Source organism: Hipposideros armiger, unplaced genomic scaffold (assembly GCF_001890085.2).
Source record: "Hipposideros armiger isolate ML-2016 unplaced genomic scaffold, ASM189008v1 scaffold_105, whole genome shotgun sequence".
NCBI lineage: Eukaryota > Metazoa > Chordata > Mammalia > Chiroptera > Hipposideridae > Hipposideros > Hipposideros armiger.
In genome coordinates, this window is record NW_017731455.1 from 2,411,057 (window position 1) to 2,430,180 (window position 19,124).

General features: G+C 37.7%; 1 protein-coding gene across 5 annotated transcripts in view; it reads left to right on the forward strand.

The window, feature by feature from the left end:
* The window catches only part of VTI1A (vesicle transport through interaction with t-SNAREs 1A), a 336,022-nt gene that overhangs the window by 13,055 nt on the left and 303,843 nt on the right, over positions 1–19,124 (forward strand). For all 5 annotated transcript variants that reach the window (XM_019646664.1, XM_019646665.1, XM_019646666.1 and 2 more), the window contains exon 3: positions 2,105–2,215. In XM_019646664.1, coding sequence (XP_019502209.1) covers positions 2,105–2,215 — 111 coding nt within the window. The remainder of the gene's footprint in view (positions 1–2,104; positions 2,216–19,124) is intronic.

Consider the following 19,124-nt stretch of genomic DNA (forward strand, 5'->3'; position numbering starts at 1 on the left):
TGGTCTTCATAAAAAAGACTGACTTTTTACAATCAGGACACTTCTTCCTTTTAGTTGGTAGGCTGAGCATAAATAGACCGGTCAATTCTTTGGATCTTGAATTGACTTCGTATTGTTGTTGAGTTCTCAGTAGCAGTTCTTTGCCATCAAAATCTATGTTTTGGTTTATTTGGAGACATCACTTACTTTATGATTTTGGAAAGCTGGTCTCCTGATAACTAAGCTTTTATTGTACCAAGAAATGTAAAACATAGCCATACCCTGAGGGAGTTTATAGTCATCTGTAGTTGCTACTAACATAAAGAGTGTTGTCTAAGGTATGTATTTCTATTTGTTTAAAGTGATCAGAAACCTGATTTACTTAATTCTGATGACATCCTTATTAAGAATACCGTTCATTATATTACATGCTGTCCTTTTGATGAGAAATACTTTCTTTTGATTTGTCTTATTAGGATCAGTTGTGTTGCTGCTGAATAATTGGTTTGTATTTATCGCTTGGGCACTATGTGTCTTTTAATTATCATGTCTTCCCTTTTGCATTGTCCCTGTGAATGTTGTGACAATACGAAACAGGTGCATATTAAGTAGCCTTATTCCTGGCTTTATTTTAGGTGCTTGTCATGTGTTTCCTTTTTTCTTTCTTACCTACTTGTAGTTTAGTGTTAAGTGTCCTTGTAAAATGCCTTAAACAAAAGTGTACTTAACTCTTGGATTTTTACTTACATGTACTTTCGCGCTGATTTGTCTGGATGATCCTATTCACTTTGTTAGAAATAAGTACTTAATGACAATTTCAGAGAAGTGCTTTAAATAGTTGCCTTATTAAGTAATTATTTAATTTGTTGGTACTTAACGTTTATGTTGAGACATGTTAATAATTTAAGCTGTCACTGCTTAAATCAAGGCTAATTAAAATTACCTTTTTTTTTCTTTATTAAAATTGAGGCTTGTTAATTTTAACATGGTTTTCTGGCTTACCTGTGTTCTACTAGTTATTTAATCTCTAATACTGGATAAGAGTTTCATTAGTGATAAGCTTACAGTGTTCATGGAAATACTTGTTAGGATGCTTTAAAAGGAAAAAATATATGGCAACACATTTGGATGTGAGTTTATCAGACATGGCTTGAACCAATTTGTTGTTTTTATTTTTTAATACCAAATATAAATAAGTTATGTCTAATACCTTATGCCATGTTTGCTGTACTTTTTCTTCATCATCAGTAATTGTCACTACTATAGTTAATATTAATCTAGCGATTACCAAGTAAGAGACACTGTTCCAAGCACATGATAGGAATTACCCCATTTAATCTCCACCCTACGAAAGACATGCTATTTTTAGACATGAGAAAAGTAAGGCCCAGAGAGGTTAAGAAACCTGTCCAGGTTTGCATGACTAGTAAGTCTTGGAGCCTACAATGCGAACGCAGGCATCGGTCATAAAGCCTGTGTTCTTGACCATCATAACATGTCCATACTGCTTCCCATTAAATGCTCATGTGTTGTACTCAAAGTATTATATAATGACATGTTGCTGTGATTTCAGTGAGCTTTGAGTAATTTAGCATATTACTGTATCCATTTAATTTCTTGTTGACGTGGTTATAAAGTATAAGGCATTAGGCTAGAGGTCGAGATCACATATTGGTCAATATGTGGTTTTCCTAGTCAGGCAAGACTTTCCAGAACAATTTTCACCAAATGACTAAGACTGAGCAGACATTTTATGGATTAATAATAGAAATAATGGTTTGGTTTATCTTCCCATCGTTCTGGTGGTTTAGGGCCAAAAGACCAAACCAGGTTGGACTGAATGAGTACTCTAAGGACATCAAAATCATTATTACTGATGTTTGGATTAAGGCATATGTTTTAATATAAATTCTTGTCAAAGTAAGCGCTTTGTGTCACTCTGTTTGACCTAAATAAAAATTAAGCACAAAAGTAATCCCAGTGTGATTTGATCATGGGCACTTTGTTCCCTAGTCCTGGCTCCTCAACTGTAAAATGAGGAACTGGAATTAAATCTTTTCAGCTCTGTCTGGTCAAATAAGAATAAGCATATGGTTTAAATCATGTTTTTCTCTCACCTGTCCAGCTTGAACAGATGGATTTGGAAGTCCGAGAGATACCACTCCAAAGTCGAGGAATGTACAGCAATAGAATGAGAAGCTACAAGCAAGAAATGGGAAAACTTGAAACAGATTTTGTGAGTCCAATCCATTTTTTATCATATTTACCACTCTTTAAACTGAATTTTCACTTACGTTTTTTATATTTCCTCCACATGCCTCAGTCAGCATTCAGTGTTTGTCTTTAGTTGTACAGAACACAAACAGCACCTTTCATTGTTTGTGGCTTGGGCTCTGAAAATGCTTACAGAGCTAGCTAATGATGGAATTTCAGGGATATTGGATTCATGGCTCACAAATACATCCAAATCATGTGGTCCTTTGAGTTTGGATTGTACACGTTGGTATTTAGCATTTATTAGAATTTTGAAACCCAATTTCAGACCAAAGTTTATAGCCTTTAAGATGCAGTGTTTATGGATGGACTTCAGAGGCTCACGACTATCCTGAAATTTTACAGCCACGCACCGCATAACGATGTTTTGGTCAATAACAGACCACATGTACAATGATGGTCCCATCAGATTGTTAACAGAGCTGAAAAATTTCTATTGCCAATGATGTGGTAGCTGTCATAATATCATAGCTCAATGCATTGCTTATATGTTTCTGGCGATGTTGGTGTAAACCTGCACGTCATACATATAAAAGTAAATCATGTACAATTTTACAGTACGTAATATTTGATAATGATAATAAACGACTATGTTACTGGTTTACGTATTTACTATAGTATACTTTCTATTGTCAGTTTAGAATGTACTCTTCGTACTTATATAAAAAAAAGTTTTCTGTAAATCAGTTTGCCATACTACGCTGGCAGCAGCCTCATACATCTCATGGATACCGCATCTCTTGATTGCATCATTTTCTCCTGTGCTTGATTTAATCACATGTTTTGTTCATCATGGCCTCTAAGCATACAAAATCCACTGCTAATGTTGCCAGTTGAGTGATTGACCTGCAATCAAAATTAAAAGTGATTAAGGACTACAAAGGCAGACAATCAATGATGGCTACTGCTCGCCAGTCAGGCGTGTCCCATTCCACCATAGCTATGCTCTTGAAGAACAAGAGCAAAGTGATGGATGCTGTTCAAGTATTTGCTTCATTGAAGGCAACGAGACTTAACAAAAATTAGAGAAGAGCCTCTATTAAATATGGAGAAACTTCTAATGACCTGGATTGAAGACCAGACACAGATGTGTATCCCTCTCAGCACCATGACCGTCATGGCCAAAGCAAAAAGTTTGTGATATTGAAAGATAGGGTTGGACCTAACTATGATGTTGAATTTACTGCTAGCTCTGGGTGGTTTCAACAATTCAAGAATTGTTATTCATTACATAATGTGAAAGTACTGCTGGCTGACGTGAAGGCAGCTGAAGAATTTTTGGAAACTCTAGATGTGCTGATTGTGGATGAAAATTACTTGCCAGAGCAAATAGTGAGTATTGATGAAACATCCCTATTCTGGAAATGAATGCCTGAAATGGCTTGCATCCATAAGGAGGCCAAGTTAATGCCAGGTTTCAAGGCTTCTAAGGACATGGTAGCAGTCTTTCATGGGGGCAGTGTTGTAGGCTACAAATGGAAACCCTTTGTGATCTGGCACAGTGAGAAACCAGGGCCTTCAAGCATATCAACAAGCACACACTACCAGTGTACTATGGGAGCAATAAGAAGTCATGGATGACCAGCGCCTCTTCCAGGATGCCCTCCTGAATTGCTATGCCAGCAAAATGGAAAAGTCCTGTTTAGAGAATAACAAAACTTTCAAGGTTTTGCTTATAGTTGATAATGCTCCCAGACATCCTCCTTTTATTGGCGATCTTCATCCCAATATCAAAGTGGTGATTCCTCCCTCCAAACACCACCTCTTTGATCCAACCAATGGATCATGGCGTCATAGCAGCTTTTAAGGCCTCCTACCTGAGGAGGACCTTTGTCCAGGCTATTGCTGCAACTGAGGAAGACACTGATGCAGTTCTGGAAGGATTACAGCATCTATTATTGCATGAAGAACCTTGCTTGGGCTTGGGGTGATGTCACCAAGCAGTAGATGAATGGCATTTGAAAGGAGACCAGAAGAGGCTCGTCCATGACTTCAAAGGATTTGCCAAGAATGAGGAGGTCGCAACAATCCACGAGGCTGTGGCTGAGATGGCAGACACTTGAACTTGGGTGTGGGTGAGGACAACATGGAGGAGCTCCCAGAGGTGGTTCCTGAGGAGGTGTTGGAATTGGAACAGGAACGCATATCTGAAGACGAGACAAGAGAAAAGGAAACTGCAGGAGGAAAAGAAAAAGAAGAACCCCAAGAAAACTCACAGTGAAGGGTTTAGCAGAAGCTTCAGCAGACCTCAACAAGCTCTTGAGAAAGCTTGAAAACACGGACCCAACACTGAAAGGTTTTCATGAATAGAGAGGGGTGTTCCTGGTACTCCAGCCTTTATGAACCGCTCATGTGTTTCTATGTGTACCTGCTACCATGGCTTTCTCCGGCGGTGTCAGGGGACACCCTTCACTAGTACCACCACCTACTGTTGAACAGTGACTTACAGTTTCTAAAGTGCTTTAACATAACATGATTTCCTGTCGTATGAAAAGTAGACAGAGCAGATGAGTACTATCCCCGGTGTACACATGATCGAACCAAGAGGCTCAGATTGATTTCATTCAGCAAGCCTTTCTCGAGCCCAGTGCTATATCACGCACTGTGCCACATGCTGGAAACAGCCTTTAAGATAAAATTGTTGATCTCATGGAATTAAATTCTAGTGGGGAAGACAAGAAACAAATACATGTATATCATAATTTCAGGTAGTTATAAATGCTATGAGTAAAAATAAAGTGAGTAAATGAGTAGAGAGTGACTAGCAGGGTGGTTGTGGCAATTTTTGCTGGGGTGTTCTCTGTGGCTCGAGAGAGAAGAGAGGTGCATGTGGCTATGGAGGGAGGCAGAAGAAAGATCAGTCTTAAAGATCTGGTTAAGACTGTGTCTTTTCCTCTCGGTTGACGAGAAACCATTGGAGGGCTTTGGGAAGTGAGTGGTCCTTTGAATCCTGTTTTACTGCTTTCTCCACATTGCCAGACTGTATCACATGATGTATTTGAATAGACTGTAGAAATTAGTTACCTAATTCTCTTTTATTATTTTCTTTCTATATTTAATTCTTTTATTTTTTAAAAGCAATGGAGGATATCTTCTTAAAAATATTTTTAACTTTCTTATGGTGATATACCATGCCTGCAAATATTGACTCCCAAGAAAAGATAGCAGAGATGGTCCCTCATCTCTCATTGGCAATGCTTATTGCAAATGAAGCAGCTCGCCTATTCCCCTTGTACTATCAAGACTTAGGGGGAACATTTGTACAATGGAGAAAGGCAGAGGACAACTCTATACCGTTTTCTCAGACCCCATTGTCCGCTTGCTTGCTTTTCTTGGACCCTCCTCCTCCTCTGCCTATCCCGTACATACCTGGATTCTGGAATCTTCAGGCTGCTTCTCCACTTACTCCAGTCTTATTCTGTGCATTGTCATCCATTGCTGTGGCTTCAATGACCACCTCTATGCTAGCCTGCGTTTCTAACCCCGACTTCTCTATAGCTCCAGATTCGTGTTTCTTACTACTTACTGGACACTTCTACTTCAGAGTCCCTAAAACACAAACACTTGAATTTGACAAGTGCTAGCCACTTCAGAGTTATCTTTAATTTTTCCCTCTCCATCACCTTGCACATACAGCTCACTGAGAATTAACAATCCTGCCACTTAAAGATCTCCTCTTTCATCTCCACTGCTGGAAGCCTTCATGTTTCTCAGTCTGGATGTTTGTAGCAGCTTTTTCTCCTTTTATTCCTCTCCTACGCTAAACCACCCTCCGCACCACTTCGGAATTATCTTTCTAACACCGGATCTGCATAGGCTACACTGTTCCACAAAATCCTACAGAGTCCTCATTGCCTGCTGAATAAAATCCAGGTCAACTCTACGCTTCCCCTTCTGTTCCATTGTTTCTTCACATGTCTAGTCATTTTATTACTGAATGCTTGATATTGTGGATCATGCGTTGCTAAGAGCCTTTATTTTAGAGCAGCGCATCTCAATCTTTTTTTCATTATCACCCCTCTAAAGAACCTTTTTAGACACTTTTTCCCTAATTGCCCCTCACTCTCCCCCAATGAGATTTTAATACTACAAATATTCTGTGTATCTGTACATCCGTTCATGTTCTATGGCCCTTTGGAGAATAACATATCTTTGTAATACCTAGGATTCTCCATCCTCCCAAGAACCAATCTTTGCCTCCATAGGCATGATAGCGCCTCTGTTGACGTGCATGTTTTAGAGAATGTTGAGCTTTATTTGGGCAAGCAGATAATTTACTAACAGAGCAGATTGCTCCTTCAAGGCTATTGTTAAGCTTTGTTAGGGCTTGTCTGGAGGAGTGCTGCTTTCAAGGTATGGCCTTTCTTGGTTCCATGTGTGTGACAGGGGCACTCAGTGAATGCTCTAGCCTCTGATTGGTCAGAATTCTATGTCCCTGCTTTGGGTGACCGCCAGAATCTCTATTATATCCATAACTCTCTAATACCTGTTCTCTGCAAGGCCTCATGGGATCTTGCCCTCTGCATATTGCAGATTCATTTTCAGCCAAAGACTTAAAAAGACCCCTTTATAGATTTCCGGAGCTCCTTCTCTCTGTGGCTCCCTTCTGTCCATTACCCTGCTAAATTTTATCCATCTCAGCAGCCCCAAACTCCATTGTCTACCTCCTGAGCTCAGGGACATGCTGTGCTCCATCAGGGCTCTACCCCCATGTGCTTTAACCTGGAAAGTACCTACATGGGTGACAGCCATGGCGACTGGAGGGCTCATCTCAAGTGTTTCTCTTCCCTGAGGGACTGCAGTCTTACCTTCCTGGTGTCCAGTGCTTCAAAACAATTGCTTCATACATTTTGTCCGTTTTCATAGTTATTTAGAGTAGGAGGGTTAGTCTTCGACCAATTACTCTGTCATGATTGGCATGAAAGTACAGTGTAGTTTTAATGTTTATTCATCCTTAGAGGATAATTGTGTACATCTGAGAATGGAAAAATAATAGTCTACTGTTTATAGTGACCTATCATAGAATTTAATTTGTAACTGAATAAATACCTACCTGAAAGATTTTAAAATTCAGGTTGTAATTTGTAATTATAATTGTGGGCAGTTCGGAGAAGTCAGCAGCTGTCTTTATGTTCCCTTTCCTGCTGTTGCTACTTCTAATGGTCCTGTTCACTTGCCTAATTCCATTCTTCTTGACTTTAGGCCTTGTATAACCTCATATTGTTAATTTTTGGTTTCTTATAGTCTCAGGGTAAGTTAGGAATATTAGGTCCAGAGAAGTTAAAATCCAACCACCTTATTTTTCAGATGGGGAAACGGGGGGCCAGGGAGATCAAATGATTTACCTCCAAGTCGCACTGCTGCTTAGAGCCAGAGCCAGAATCAAGTAACCAAACACACATTCTAATGTTCTCCCCATGATCCTTTGCAACCCCCACCCCCCGGTTTCATGTTTCCATAAAAATCAGTTTAATAACCTCTTTATGTATTTGAAAATAACCTTTTAAAAAACGATTAGAATTCATACATTTAAGTGGTTTTTGTAATTTATTTTTTCAGTATTGGTGTGAGGTTAGCTAGAGCATAGTCATGTCAGGATATTCCAGGAAATGAACCAGCTAAACGGAGGGGAAAATGTATTTGAGGATGTCTCAAATTTAAGATTATTATTTGCTTCTTAAGAAAGTAAAATCAAATAAAAAATACCCCTAAACTTATACAAACAAGCAAAAACCTCTAATGTTGCATTAAATATTTGACCAAGTCTCAGTAAGTAAGAAAAGAAAGGAACAAGTAAGTGATGCACCAGCATAAAGCTCCAAAAGTTATGAGGACGTGGTGTGTTGAATGCCTTGCACATCTGTTATTGTGCTATGATGCTAGCGCCATCTTGTGGTTGATTTGTATATAGTATTTTATGAGTTGCATATAGTATTTCTTTTTTGTAACAAAGCTGAACTTCCTTCAAGACATACACACACCTACAGGATTTGGGGCGGAGGATTAGATTGTAAAGAATGTTGAAAGTAGAGCTTTTTAGCCCCAGTCTCAAGTTCACTTCTATCCCAGGTCAGTGGTGCCCGACTGCTGTCCTTTTCCTTGGCAGGCTATGTGATGTGATTGTTCGCCCAGCTCCTAGTGCAAAGCTGCCTACATCAGAGAATGGCACTTCTATTGACCGTCTCAGCAGTGTGACTGAATGGTCCTAGAAACCCAACTACCTGCAGACTATCGGAGTTTGTCCCTTAGGTCAGGGTTCAAAGGATGTTGTGGAACAGCTTGAAGCTTTTACTGCTACTACCTGCACTCTCTTTTAACAGGTGAATGGACAACTTGAGTATCCGAGTTTATGAATGAAGCCAGTAGCCATATTCTATTTTTTTTTAAGTGTAAGATAGACTAAAGATGTGTCAATGAGAAAGATGAACCCTTTTAAATTTTGATTTTTGTTGAAAAGTCAAGAACTTGATGCTTCTGTTTACATTTTATCTTTTCTGTTCTTATGACTCTGGAGATATTTTACTTCTATTCTGTTGAAGCTATATAAAACCATGGAAGCATGTCTTAGAGATTTGGAGAGTGTTAGTGGTAAGATATTGTAATGATAGCATCAGCTTGTCTTTCTCATAGGAACGTAAGTGCATCCTAGAAAGAAATAAGAAAGCCAAACTGGACAAAACCATCCCAGAAATTTTCCTCCACTATGTGCACTTAATGAATATACTTGCCATGTAAAAAAAAATATGTTTGTTGTTTGAAACTCTAAAAATAATACTTGCTCATTATGAAATATTCTTAAGAGCAGAAAGAAGAAAAAATAATCACCTTAGCCCTATTACCCCAAAAGAGCCACATTTTACATTTTGATTTGCCTCCCAATTTTCCCTTCCCCACTCACTTGCATAATTTATTGTTTTATTTTACATAATAATGATGTTACTCTAGCCACATTTCCTACCTTTTTTAAAAACACAGATTCTAACATTGTTATTTCCCATTTCTATAAATTCTTAATCATTTTAATGGGTGCTTAATATTTCAATCAGTGATGTTAGTTCATCTTTTGTTGAATCCTAATATATTTCCATTTATTCCCTCCATAATTGATTGTGCTGCAATGAACATATTAGAACAGGATTATTTCATCAGCATCATTTCTCAGAAGGCAGATTATCAAATCAAAGGATATCAACAATATTATAGCTCTTACTAAAATATTTCTTGAGATTATATTTTTACTGTGATTCATCAGATCATTTTTGTTCTTTTTCCCTGTCTTCTCTGTTAGAATGTGATTTAAGAAATAAAAATCATAGGCAGACCACAGCTAAGTACTTTATATGCATTACTCATTTAATCTACAATTATATGAGAAAGATACTGTTATTAGCTGCCATTATGGGGATATTACAACCCTGGAATTAAATATAACTGAGATTGTTTTTTTTTTCTTCCATGGGAGATTTATAAATGTTGGTAACGTGAACAACTATGCATGGCTCTCAGGATCTGGTCTAAAACCAAACTCATGTTACATTTTCAATATTTCTTAATCAGAAACAGAAGAATATTTTAGTTATCTGGTTATGACCATGACGTTCAAGGGAGAAAGTAATGGTACATTTATGTGCACATACATGATTCTCCTTGTTTGCAGCTATTTTCTGAAGATGGTGGTTCCTAAGGCTCCACTAGGTAAAGTGGTTAGAAAATCATCATGCACTTGGCCTCCTTTGTTTGTAGGATTCTCATTCCAGGCTTTGACCTTGGTCAATCTTGTACTCACAAAGTAGCCTCCTATAATTTCCAAGGCCATCACAGGAAATGGACCCACTGGATAGGGAAGAGACCAAAAGTCTATTTTCAGCTGTCGAGATGTCTCGTGGGGGCTGATCTGTGATTACGTGACACTCTGGTCTCCTAATCCAAGATGCTGTAAAAGGTTCGTGTGCTTCACCCTTCTCCCCACCGTGTACACTTGAATGGAACACTAGTATGTATTAAATATTTTATCATTGGTCTTATGTACTGAATTTGAGGTTGGCCTTAATAGATTTTTCTTCACTTTGGAAGCTCTGCCACTTTCTTCCAATGTGACTGTTTTTATGATGACTACTTTTGGGCTTTAGACTCTTGCCTTTCAGCGCCTGAAGTGCTTTATGACCTGCAAAAATAACGCCCGTATCCGCTGTAATCACTGGCAGAGTTGCAGTGTGTACCGGTATAGATATATCTGTGTGTGTGCATTTACACATTCCTGGGTGTGTAAATTTTTTAAAAAATGGTGTCAGATTTCTGATTGGATTTTGCAATTTACTGGAATATTTTTCCTACCTACTTACTAATGTTTTTTTTTTAATCGTTGGAATTGAAGTCATAGTGCCCTTTTGTGGCAGGAGTAGCAAATCTGTTTTATATCTTTCTGGTATTTCTAGTGATTTGAGTCTTCTAGGCAGATGAAGTGTGTATTTTCTGGAGACAGTGCTAAATTGCTTTAAAACAAAAAGAATATAAAGCTTATTGGTTTTAATGTAGTTGTTTCTGCTTATAATCCTTCTTAAATGACTTAACAAATTATTATCGACTTTTCTGTTGTTTGATTGTTTTGCCTAGCTACTTTGATCTTACCTAAGAAATAAAGAGGAAAGATAAAAACAGATAAGATTTTGAAAGGTTATTTATAAACCGTTGACAAATATGCTCTCATTATTAGTCACTAGATGGCACTGTTTATTTGCAGAGTGCCATTTTTTAAAAAGGGAACTGGTAGTAACTGAAATTACTGCTTCATGAATAAAATATTTCTGATGGGATTTGCATTTCTATATTGGCTGAAGACACTGTTGAATGTTTTATTAACCAGCCCACTGCAACTGTCAGCCTATTAAAGAGATCCAATGGTCCCTGTTTAGATAAATAAACTAAATAAATCCAATTCGTCAAATTGTGTTCCTGGCTGTTTATTTTCTAGTCTTTTGATGTACAGTTTATTTTAAGTTAAAGCCACACTGGTTTAAAAATTAATGGGAAAATGTTATTTGGTGTTTGGAACACGAAGAAGCTAATTACCATCGTCAAAAAGCCAGCTCTGTTTTAACGTTAAATTGTTTGCTCATAAATAGTAAACTTTTTAATGGTTGCTTATAAACTGTCCGTGGTCAGAAGTAGTCTGACATTCTGTAAATATATGGCCAAAGACTGTGTTATCAACATTTGTAGAACCCCTGTCAGATTTCCCTGGGAAAAGCACTGTTTCAAGCTTTTTACTTGGTTTTGTCTGTGAGTCATGCCCATTTTTCATGTATGGTACATTATTCCTTAGAAAGAAAAGGAGCTAATTGCTTTTTAAATGGAATGCCGCCTATCAAAGCACTACTTGCCAGGCATTCTCCTGGTAAATGCCAAACCATTAAACCGGTAACAGGGATGCTGAGGGGTGCAGTTGCTGGAGCAGCCAGACCTCCGGGCCGCGGCTCCGTACAGAACCAGTGCCCGCGTGTCCACTACCTTCGTAAAGCTTCTGTTCCAGGGATCTTGAAACTCACAGTTGTGCTATTTAACATCACTGACTGAACTAGAGATTTTCGTACTCAGGCCCTAGGGTTACAAAACTATTCGAATAAAGCGTGTCAATTTTGTGCTTTGTTACGCTGAAGTAAGTTAGCAATTGGAAATGACACAGCATGGTTCTGACTTTTACTTCTCCTTTCTCTTTTTATGAATCCTCGGTTGCTTTTTTATGCCATTCTTATTGTCTTCTACCTAGTTCCACATTTGTGAGGTTCAGAACAAAACTTAAACCCGATTAGGCACTTTTGACTCAGCCTATGGCTTTTAGAAGTATTCAGCTGTGATGAAGACTGAGCCAGATCTGCTCTCCAGGGCGAAGGGTTTTAAACTGTGTCATCCTCGTAGTTGAAGAGTTTTGCTGTGTCAGCGATTTCCCGCTTTCCTGTTCAAGAAGTGAAAATAGGGCCAGAAAAAATTTTGCCAGAGACTTTCCTCTTGATTTCCAATCCTCGGATGCCTACCAAGAAATGGACCATGCATGCATAGATCGTCTCATCTTTTGCTTGGTTGTTTTGTTTAATTGTGTGTCCTTTAGTTCTCCAACATGGAAAAATCATATTTAAGAGTAAAAACAAATAACAAGTTTGGAGTCATATTGCCCTTCAGACTTTTAAGAAGTTTGTCAGATCATGGATTAGAAGTTGTTGCTAGAAATGCCTCTGAAATGCTCACATGTGCACACCCTGGGAGATAGCAAGAAATGGGACTCCATCCTCAGTGCATTTGATTAGTGTTTGAGGCTCCTCATGTCTTTGCAGGTTCCTAGAAGCCACTACAGGTCAAGCTTTCATCACAGATGATGCTAAGGGAATTGTCCAAATTTTTTCATTCTCTGTTTGGTTCTGTTAACTATTGTTTAAAGCCAGTTATCACTGTCTTGGACTTTGAAATCTGTGATACTGGAGATTTCTTTTACTGGTTATGAAGAATTTGGCCTGTAATAGCATTCTTTATATGGAGAGAGTGTGTCAGATTTTATGGTTTGGAAAGTCCACAGTGCATGGCATTGACCTGGGTGTGAAATGTCCTATTGTAGAAATGAAATGTTTCTTAAAAATGTGCCCTGTAGTTTAAAACAAGGGTGCCTTTTGTTAATCTGGCTTTTTTTTACCTGACACCCTTTGACTTCCATAATAGAACGTTGCATCTTTGCATATTCAATAACTAACATTTTTTTGTTTCATTGTTTTCTTATTTTGATCTTTTTATAGAAATCTAGTCTACAAATGAATTTCAACTGAAGACGAGGTTTGTTCTTATTTACGGACATATGTGATTTTTAAAGTAAAGCTTCAATAGGGGAAACCTATCTCCATGGTTAGAATCTTGCAATTTATATTTTTAGTTTTAATGAAGTTTAAATTTTTCTTTTTCTACTTTTTTTAAAGAATGTGGTTCCATGCTATCCATTTCAAATGCTGTCATGTCCTGGGCCTCTATTTGATGGCTTTATTTACATTTCAAAAACATCGTGTATATATTATTAGATGTTGGTTAGAAACGGTCCATCCCACATTTTTCTAATATTGTGTGCAAGCTAAATTTGGTCATGGACGACTTCGCCAAGAGAGGAAGTATGAAATAGTGAGAAATGGCCAGAGACTAGACCTGAGACCCCAGATGTGGCATATTCATTCTGTACTTCAGTTTATGTCCCTGCAAATTTGGATCAAGTAAGATAATCAATGTGCAAATACTTCGAGAACTGCACTGATTTTTAGTCAGTGACTTTGCTGGGCACAAGTAGTAATCCTAGAATTAAAGAGTTCAGAGGTTAAAGTATCTCCAAGTCAAAAGGTTCCTTCATTATCCTAAAAATGTAAGCCCTCTTTCTCGCAGTGCCTCAGTAGGCTAACTGCAGGAGCTTACACAAAGGATTGAGACGTGAAATCTTCCATCTTACTCTCAGATATGACCTTCTAAGTTGGGTTGTTTTTATATTCTAGCACATTTTGTTTTGTAAAAGACATCTTAGAAATGAATCTTTGCAAGCAAGGTTTCTCCTTGACCTTGTGTTAGGAGAGTCAGAATTAAAGGTAGAAGAATTCTGATACTATATTTTATTTTATAGCATGTTATTATATGCATCATATTACTAGAGTTATATGTGTATTGAGTTTTTCATTTAGCGTTCAAAATACATATTGAATTATTTACTTTGGATTGCCTTCCCATTTCTTTCCTAATTTCTAATAACAGACATTTTCCAGAACCTGTTAGAAGTCACTATCTTTGGAGAGGGGAAAGATTCTATAGTATCTGTTAAATATTGTCATTAATATCAACTAAGAAATGACTTTAGCATACCTAAAGACAACAACCAAATAGCTTTATAATTAAAACGTTCCAAATATTGTCATATACTGAGAGTTTGATTTAGGATATGCCCACATATAGAAAGCAATATAACACACTGCTAGAAATAATACAGAGGAAGCCAAAATAACTTAAATAAAATTCTTAGTGGTAAAACAAATAATACTAAAATTAATTTTACACTAAAGAACGAATGAGGAAGCTGAGGGAGAGAACTTACAAGTTCGTGTTCTTTCTATTCACCTCATTAAAGTAGATTTTGATTTTGGTGGTTTTCAACAATTTGTTGTCTTGGTGTAAATTACTATAATGAACTTACATATATTTAGTACCTATTATGCATTATGCACTGTGCAAGGGATCAAAGGATGAATAAGCCATAATTTTTAAGGAACTGATAGTCCTAATAATTATAATACTGTGTCAAGTGAAATTATGGTTTTCTTGATGGGACAGTATGTGAAAGGGCAGGCTTTGGGGGAGGGGCATCCAATCCAAGTGTTTGTGTGTGAGTGAAGTGGGGGCCGTGAGGGAAGGCACCCACTAGTAGCTAATACCCAACCTGAGAAAGATGAGGAATTTGAGAGTAGCAGCGTCTACTCAGGTTGAAAGAACAACATAAACAATAAACAAAGGGGTGGCAGGCAGTATAGTGGAGGGAGGAAAGGGAGGCCTAGAGTGTTTGGTGTTGTTTCAGGTGTAAAATACAAGGCTAGAGCCTTAGTTCCCAAACTTTGCTGTCCATTAGAACCCCCTGGGGGTCTTTCAAATCTGACGCCCTGGGCCCACTCCCAGACGTTGTGATGTCATCGGTATGGGGCACGCCTTGGGCATCCAATCTTGATGCGCGTGAGAACTGGATGGAGCCTTATTGGTTAAGTTGATGAACTTGGCCTTTATCTCATTTGTGATTAGAAGTGACTGCAGGGTTACACAGGCTGGGTCATGCGGTTGCTGTGCATTTCATGAAGCCTTGAAAACAGTGAAGCTCCTTCTTTCATAGGAGTTGCAGTGCCGATTGTCTTATTTTCTTTTTTTTTCTCTCAGATCCTCAACGTTATTTTAAATCCAGTTTTATAACTTGGCAAAATCCAGGATCTTACAGTGACAGTTACCCACATTTCTTTGATAGCAAATTACTTTAAAACTTAATTTCCTTCTGGTTTAAAGTTAGGTACTATGATAACCTTTTTGCGGGGAGGACAGAGGAGCCAGAGCGAGAATCGTTTGTCTCCCTAGGGGGCAATATGAATATTCTACAATTTCACTGGCACTTAGAACAAACCACAACCCTCAGCCCTTAATTCCATACTACTAAATAGACTGTGCCTTTGACCACTTACATTAAGCCAATGCCAGTAGAACATGTTCATGTAAATTTTTTGTTTATAAATATGTACTTTTAAAACTGCTTTGAAAACAGGCATATGAAGTTCTTCGTAAGAATGGAAATATAGTTTACAAATATATATAGTTTGCACATATATACATATATATGTATACACCCACATGCACACATATACATACATACATATTCTGGGGGTGCCAGAAAAGTGGACACTGGTCAGCCTTGCTCACACAGTAGTTCACCTCAATCAGAAGTGCTGGACGCTGGTGGGAACCACTGTGAGCACCTCTTGTCATTGCAGAAGTCAAACATGACTTATATTCATCTTTTGTTATTGGTATATATTGAGTATTACAATTTTAATACAGTTTTCCTTTCTTAAAATGTGTATACAGTTTTTGGTGATATATATATATATAGTTTTTGGATTTACTAGGAAAAGCTCTCTCTCTATTTTTTCTTTCTCCCCCTTGTGAAGTCTTGCAAGACTGATTGTAACTTAATTTGGTACAAGAATTGTCAAGAAATTGCTAGTAATCTCTAATCAGAGAGAAAGAAGGCGGGATGTGATGGATAGATAGGATTGTGTTATGGCCAGCATCTTCATTGATCTTAACTGAATTGCTCTTTGCCTCCCCTGTGTCTGGATTTTCTCTTGGCAGTAAGCCGAGTGAATTTGGAACAGAAAGAAGGAGAAAATTTACTTGGTTCTAAATGATGATAGCTGTGCACTGGTGTGGAGAAAAGAACTTACAACTTGATAGTAGAATTACTAGAGCATTTCTCTTATTTAGGGGAAAATTGAAGCTCCTTTTGTGGCCAGGTTGGAAAATTTCTAACTTAACTCGTAGCTTAGGATATCAATTTAAATCTTATGATCATCATATCAAATGGTATTTAGAGTTTTTAAACTATCTCTGAACTTCAGTCAGAAAAGACTCCAATTAGAAAAAAATACTTTCTTGTGTCTTAATTGCTATTTTAAAATCTGTTTCTTAAAGTAAAGTAATGGTTATTTAGGGTCTTTTTAAAATATAGTGAATTGATTAAAGAGTCTTGGTTTATAGGCATATTATTTTGCTATAGACTCTTCAGTCAGAGAGATTATCCTCATGAAAATAATGTGATTTCAAAATGTTTTCATCGTAAGATTCACAAATTTACAGCTTTTTAGCTAATTATTACTCCCTCAGGTAGATTCTAAGGAAACAATCTCTCCGTGTGTCCAGAAATACAGATTTGGGGTGAGATTTTTGCCAGTGCATTTTATAGCTAAGAGAGCTGTCTACCTTCCCTGGTCTGGTCAGAGACTGTCAGAGCAACAAAATCATGCTTTCTAATTCAAATGGAATGTGGCCATAGAGGGCACTGCGGCTCACATTGGTATTTAAAATATACCATATTCTGGCATTTTTGTGAGAGAAATTTCCAAGACCAATTTAATTTACAATAGCCCCTTTGTATTAAAAGTTTATTTTTCACCCTGAAGAGGAATGATTTTAAATCCAGCAAAGTTAGAAGTAGCATATTTTTAAATATTAATAAATATATTATGAACAGCTCTATTTCTTGAGCTCTTGATAATGGTTTTCAAAATGGGGTCTCTTTTAATATTTTCTCTGCAAAATCTTTTTACATAGGTATAGCACCTAGAGAGCACAAATTAAAGTACACGCATAATTCTTCTTATCTCCCAGGAAGCATTATTGAAACCTTGCCACTAAATCAAGGCATTTTGTCTTTTGAGTTCTGTCATGACTGGGGCTAAACAACTGTCACCGGCAGCGGGGAAAAGAAAAGGAGAGAAAAGAAAAAAGTGAGAGTAGGGGGAAATAAAAATGTAAGAGAAAGGGAGAGAAAGTACCAGGCATATATACCAGAAGTTGCTAGGATGCTGGCAGCAACTGCCTTGGGTACCAGTTTCTTGGGACTCATGCAATGATCTGCCTACTTCTGCTATGTCCTGATACTTTTAATGTCTTTTTGAATCTAGGTAATACGGGGAAATATGTCAAAGTACAAACCAATGTTGTCATTAAGTTCAAGTTTGCCTAAAGAATTTTCCAGTCCTCCAATTAAAAAAAAAAAATCCATGAAGATTCACAAATTGACATCTTTTTACTTTATTACTCCCTCAGGTAGATTTTAAGGAAGTAATCTTACCATGTGTCTGGAAATACATATTTGCTTGCAAATCTATCTCAGGCAAATAGTCAGAAGAATCTACACAGCCAGGCGTATTAATTCAATTATATTTTTGTATTCCACATCATTTGGGAATCTGATGCATATCTACCTTGATATTGATACTTTGGTAAAGTCAGGATTTTGCCTTTGGGGGCAGAAAAGATATGATCTCTCTCTTTTAACTGAACATGGTGGTAATGAGTGGTCCTTCCCTTTGGTCTAAAACAGTTTCTTAGCCTTAGTACTACTAAAATTTGGAGCTGGATAATTCTTTGTTGAGGGTGGCGAAAGCTGTCCTGTGACTTGTAGGAAGTTTAGCAGTATCTCTGGCCTTTACCCACTAAATGCTAATAGACCACCCCCACCACACCCCAGTTGTGACAATCAGAAATTGTCCCCTTTGAGGCAGAATTATCCCTGATTGAGAACCACTCAATCTAGAATGATCACTGATAGGGATTTTAGAAAGAGGGAATTAATAATTGAGGGCCTCTAATAGGCTAGATATCATTTTGTGTTTCATTTATTCTTCATAGCCAGTGTATAAGTCAGACATATGAGACTATGAAGAGCTAAGGCACTTTCCCAAGGTCTCATAATTTGGATCCAGGACTTGAAATCAAATCAATCTGACACTCAAGCTGCTAAATCACACTGTTTTATAGCATTTATCTTTAAAAAGTCTGACTAAAGTCTCTGCTAGTAGAGTGTAGAGTTTAAAGAAGACTCGGTTCATTAACCAACCTACATTTATTTCAAATAGGCTGTAAATCAGGAGAGGCCGTGTGATGCAGTGGGAAGTGCAGTGGATTAGGGTCAAGGGTCTGGCTTAGGGTGCCCGCACCGATACCAACTAGCTTGGTGCCATTGGGCAAGTCATTGTGCCTCCAACTCGAAAATGCAGGGGTCAGTCTCCATGTTCTTGAAGGTCAGTGGACTCTGTTTAAAGATGTTAAGAATTGGAATGCTTGGCATTTCAAGACTGGCGGAAGTTTGCACATCACTTTAAAACTCTTCCGTATGCAGTTTAAGACAATAAGTATGCTTTGGAACTTTGGGCTCAACTTAATCTACTCGTTTCATATGGATATGTCTTCCATTTCTACAATCCCTAGCCCATTGTTCATCTCCTTCGTGGAGCCTTTTCTAAGTATCTTTCCTCGCATGTAGATTTTCTGTACTTCCCATCTGCCTTGGCACTGATGTTTATAACATAACCTGACCAACCTATACACTGTTTCCATGTCAGAGCTGAAATGATTTATTGATTTTCACTTCTATTACTCAAACCAAATTATGCAATCTTCAAGAGAGAAGACTGGGTCTTCTACTTTTACGTTTTCTGAAGCATTTAATAAATGCTGTACAAAGTAGGTGTCCCATAAGTGCCTATTGGATTAAATTTAAGAATTCGTCATTTTAAAGCAAACTTTTTCAGAAGAAGCATCTA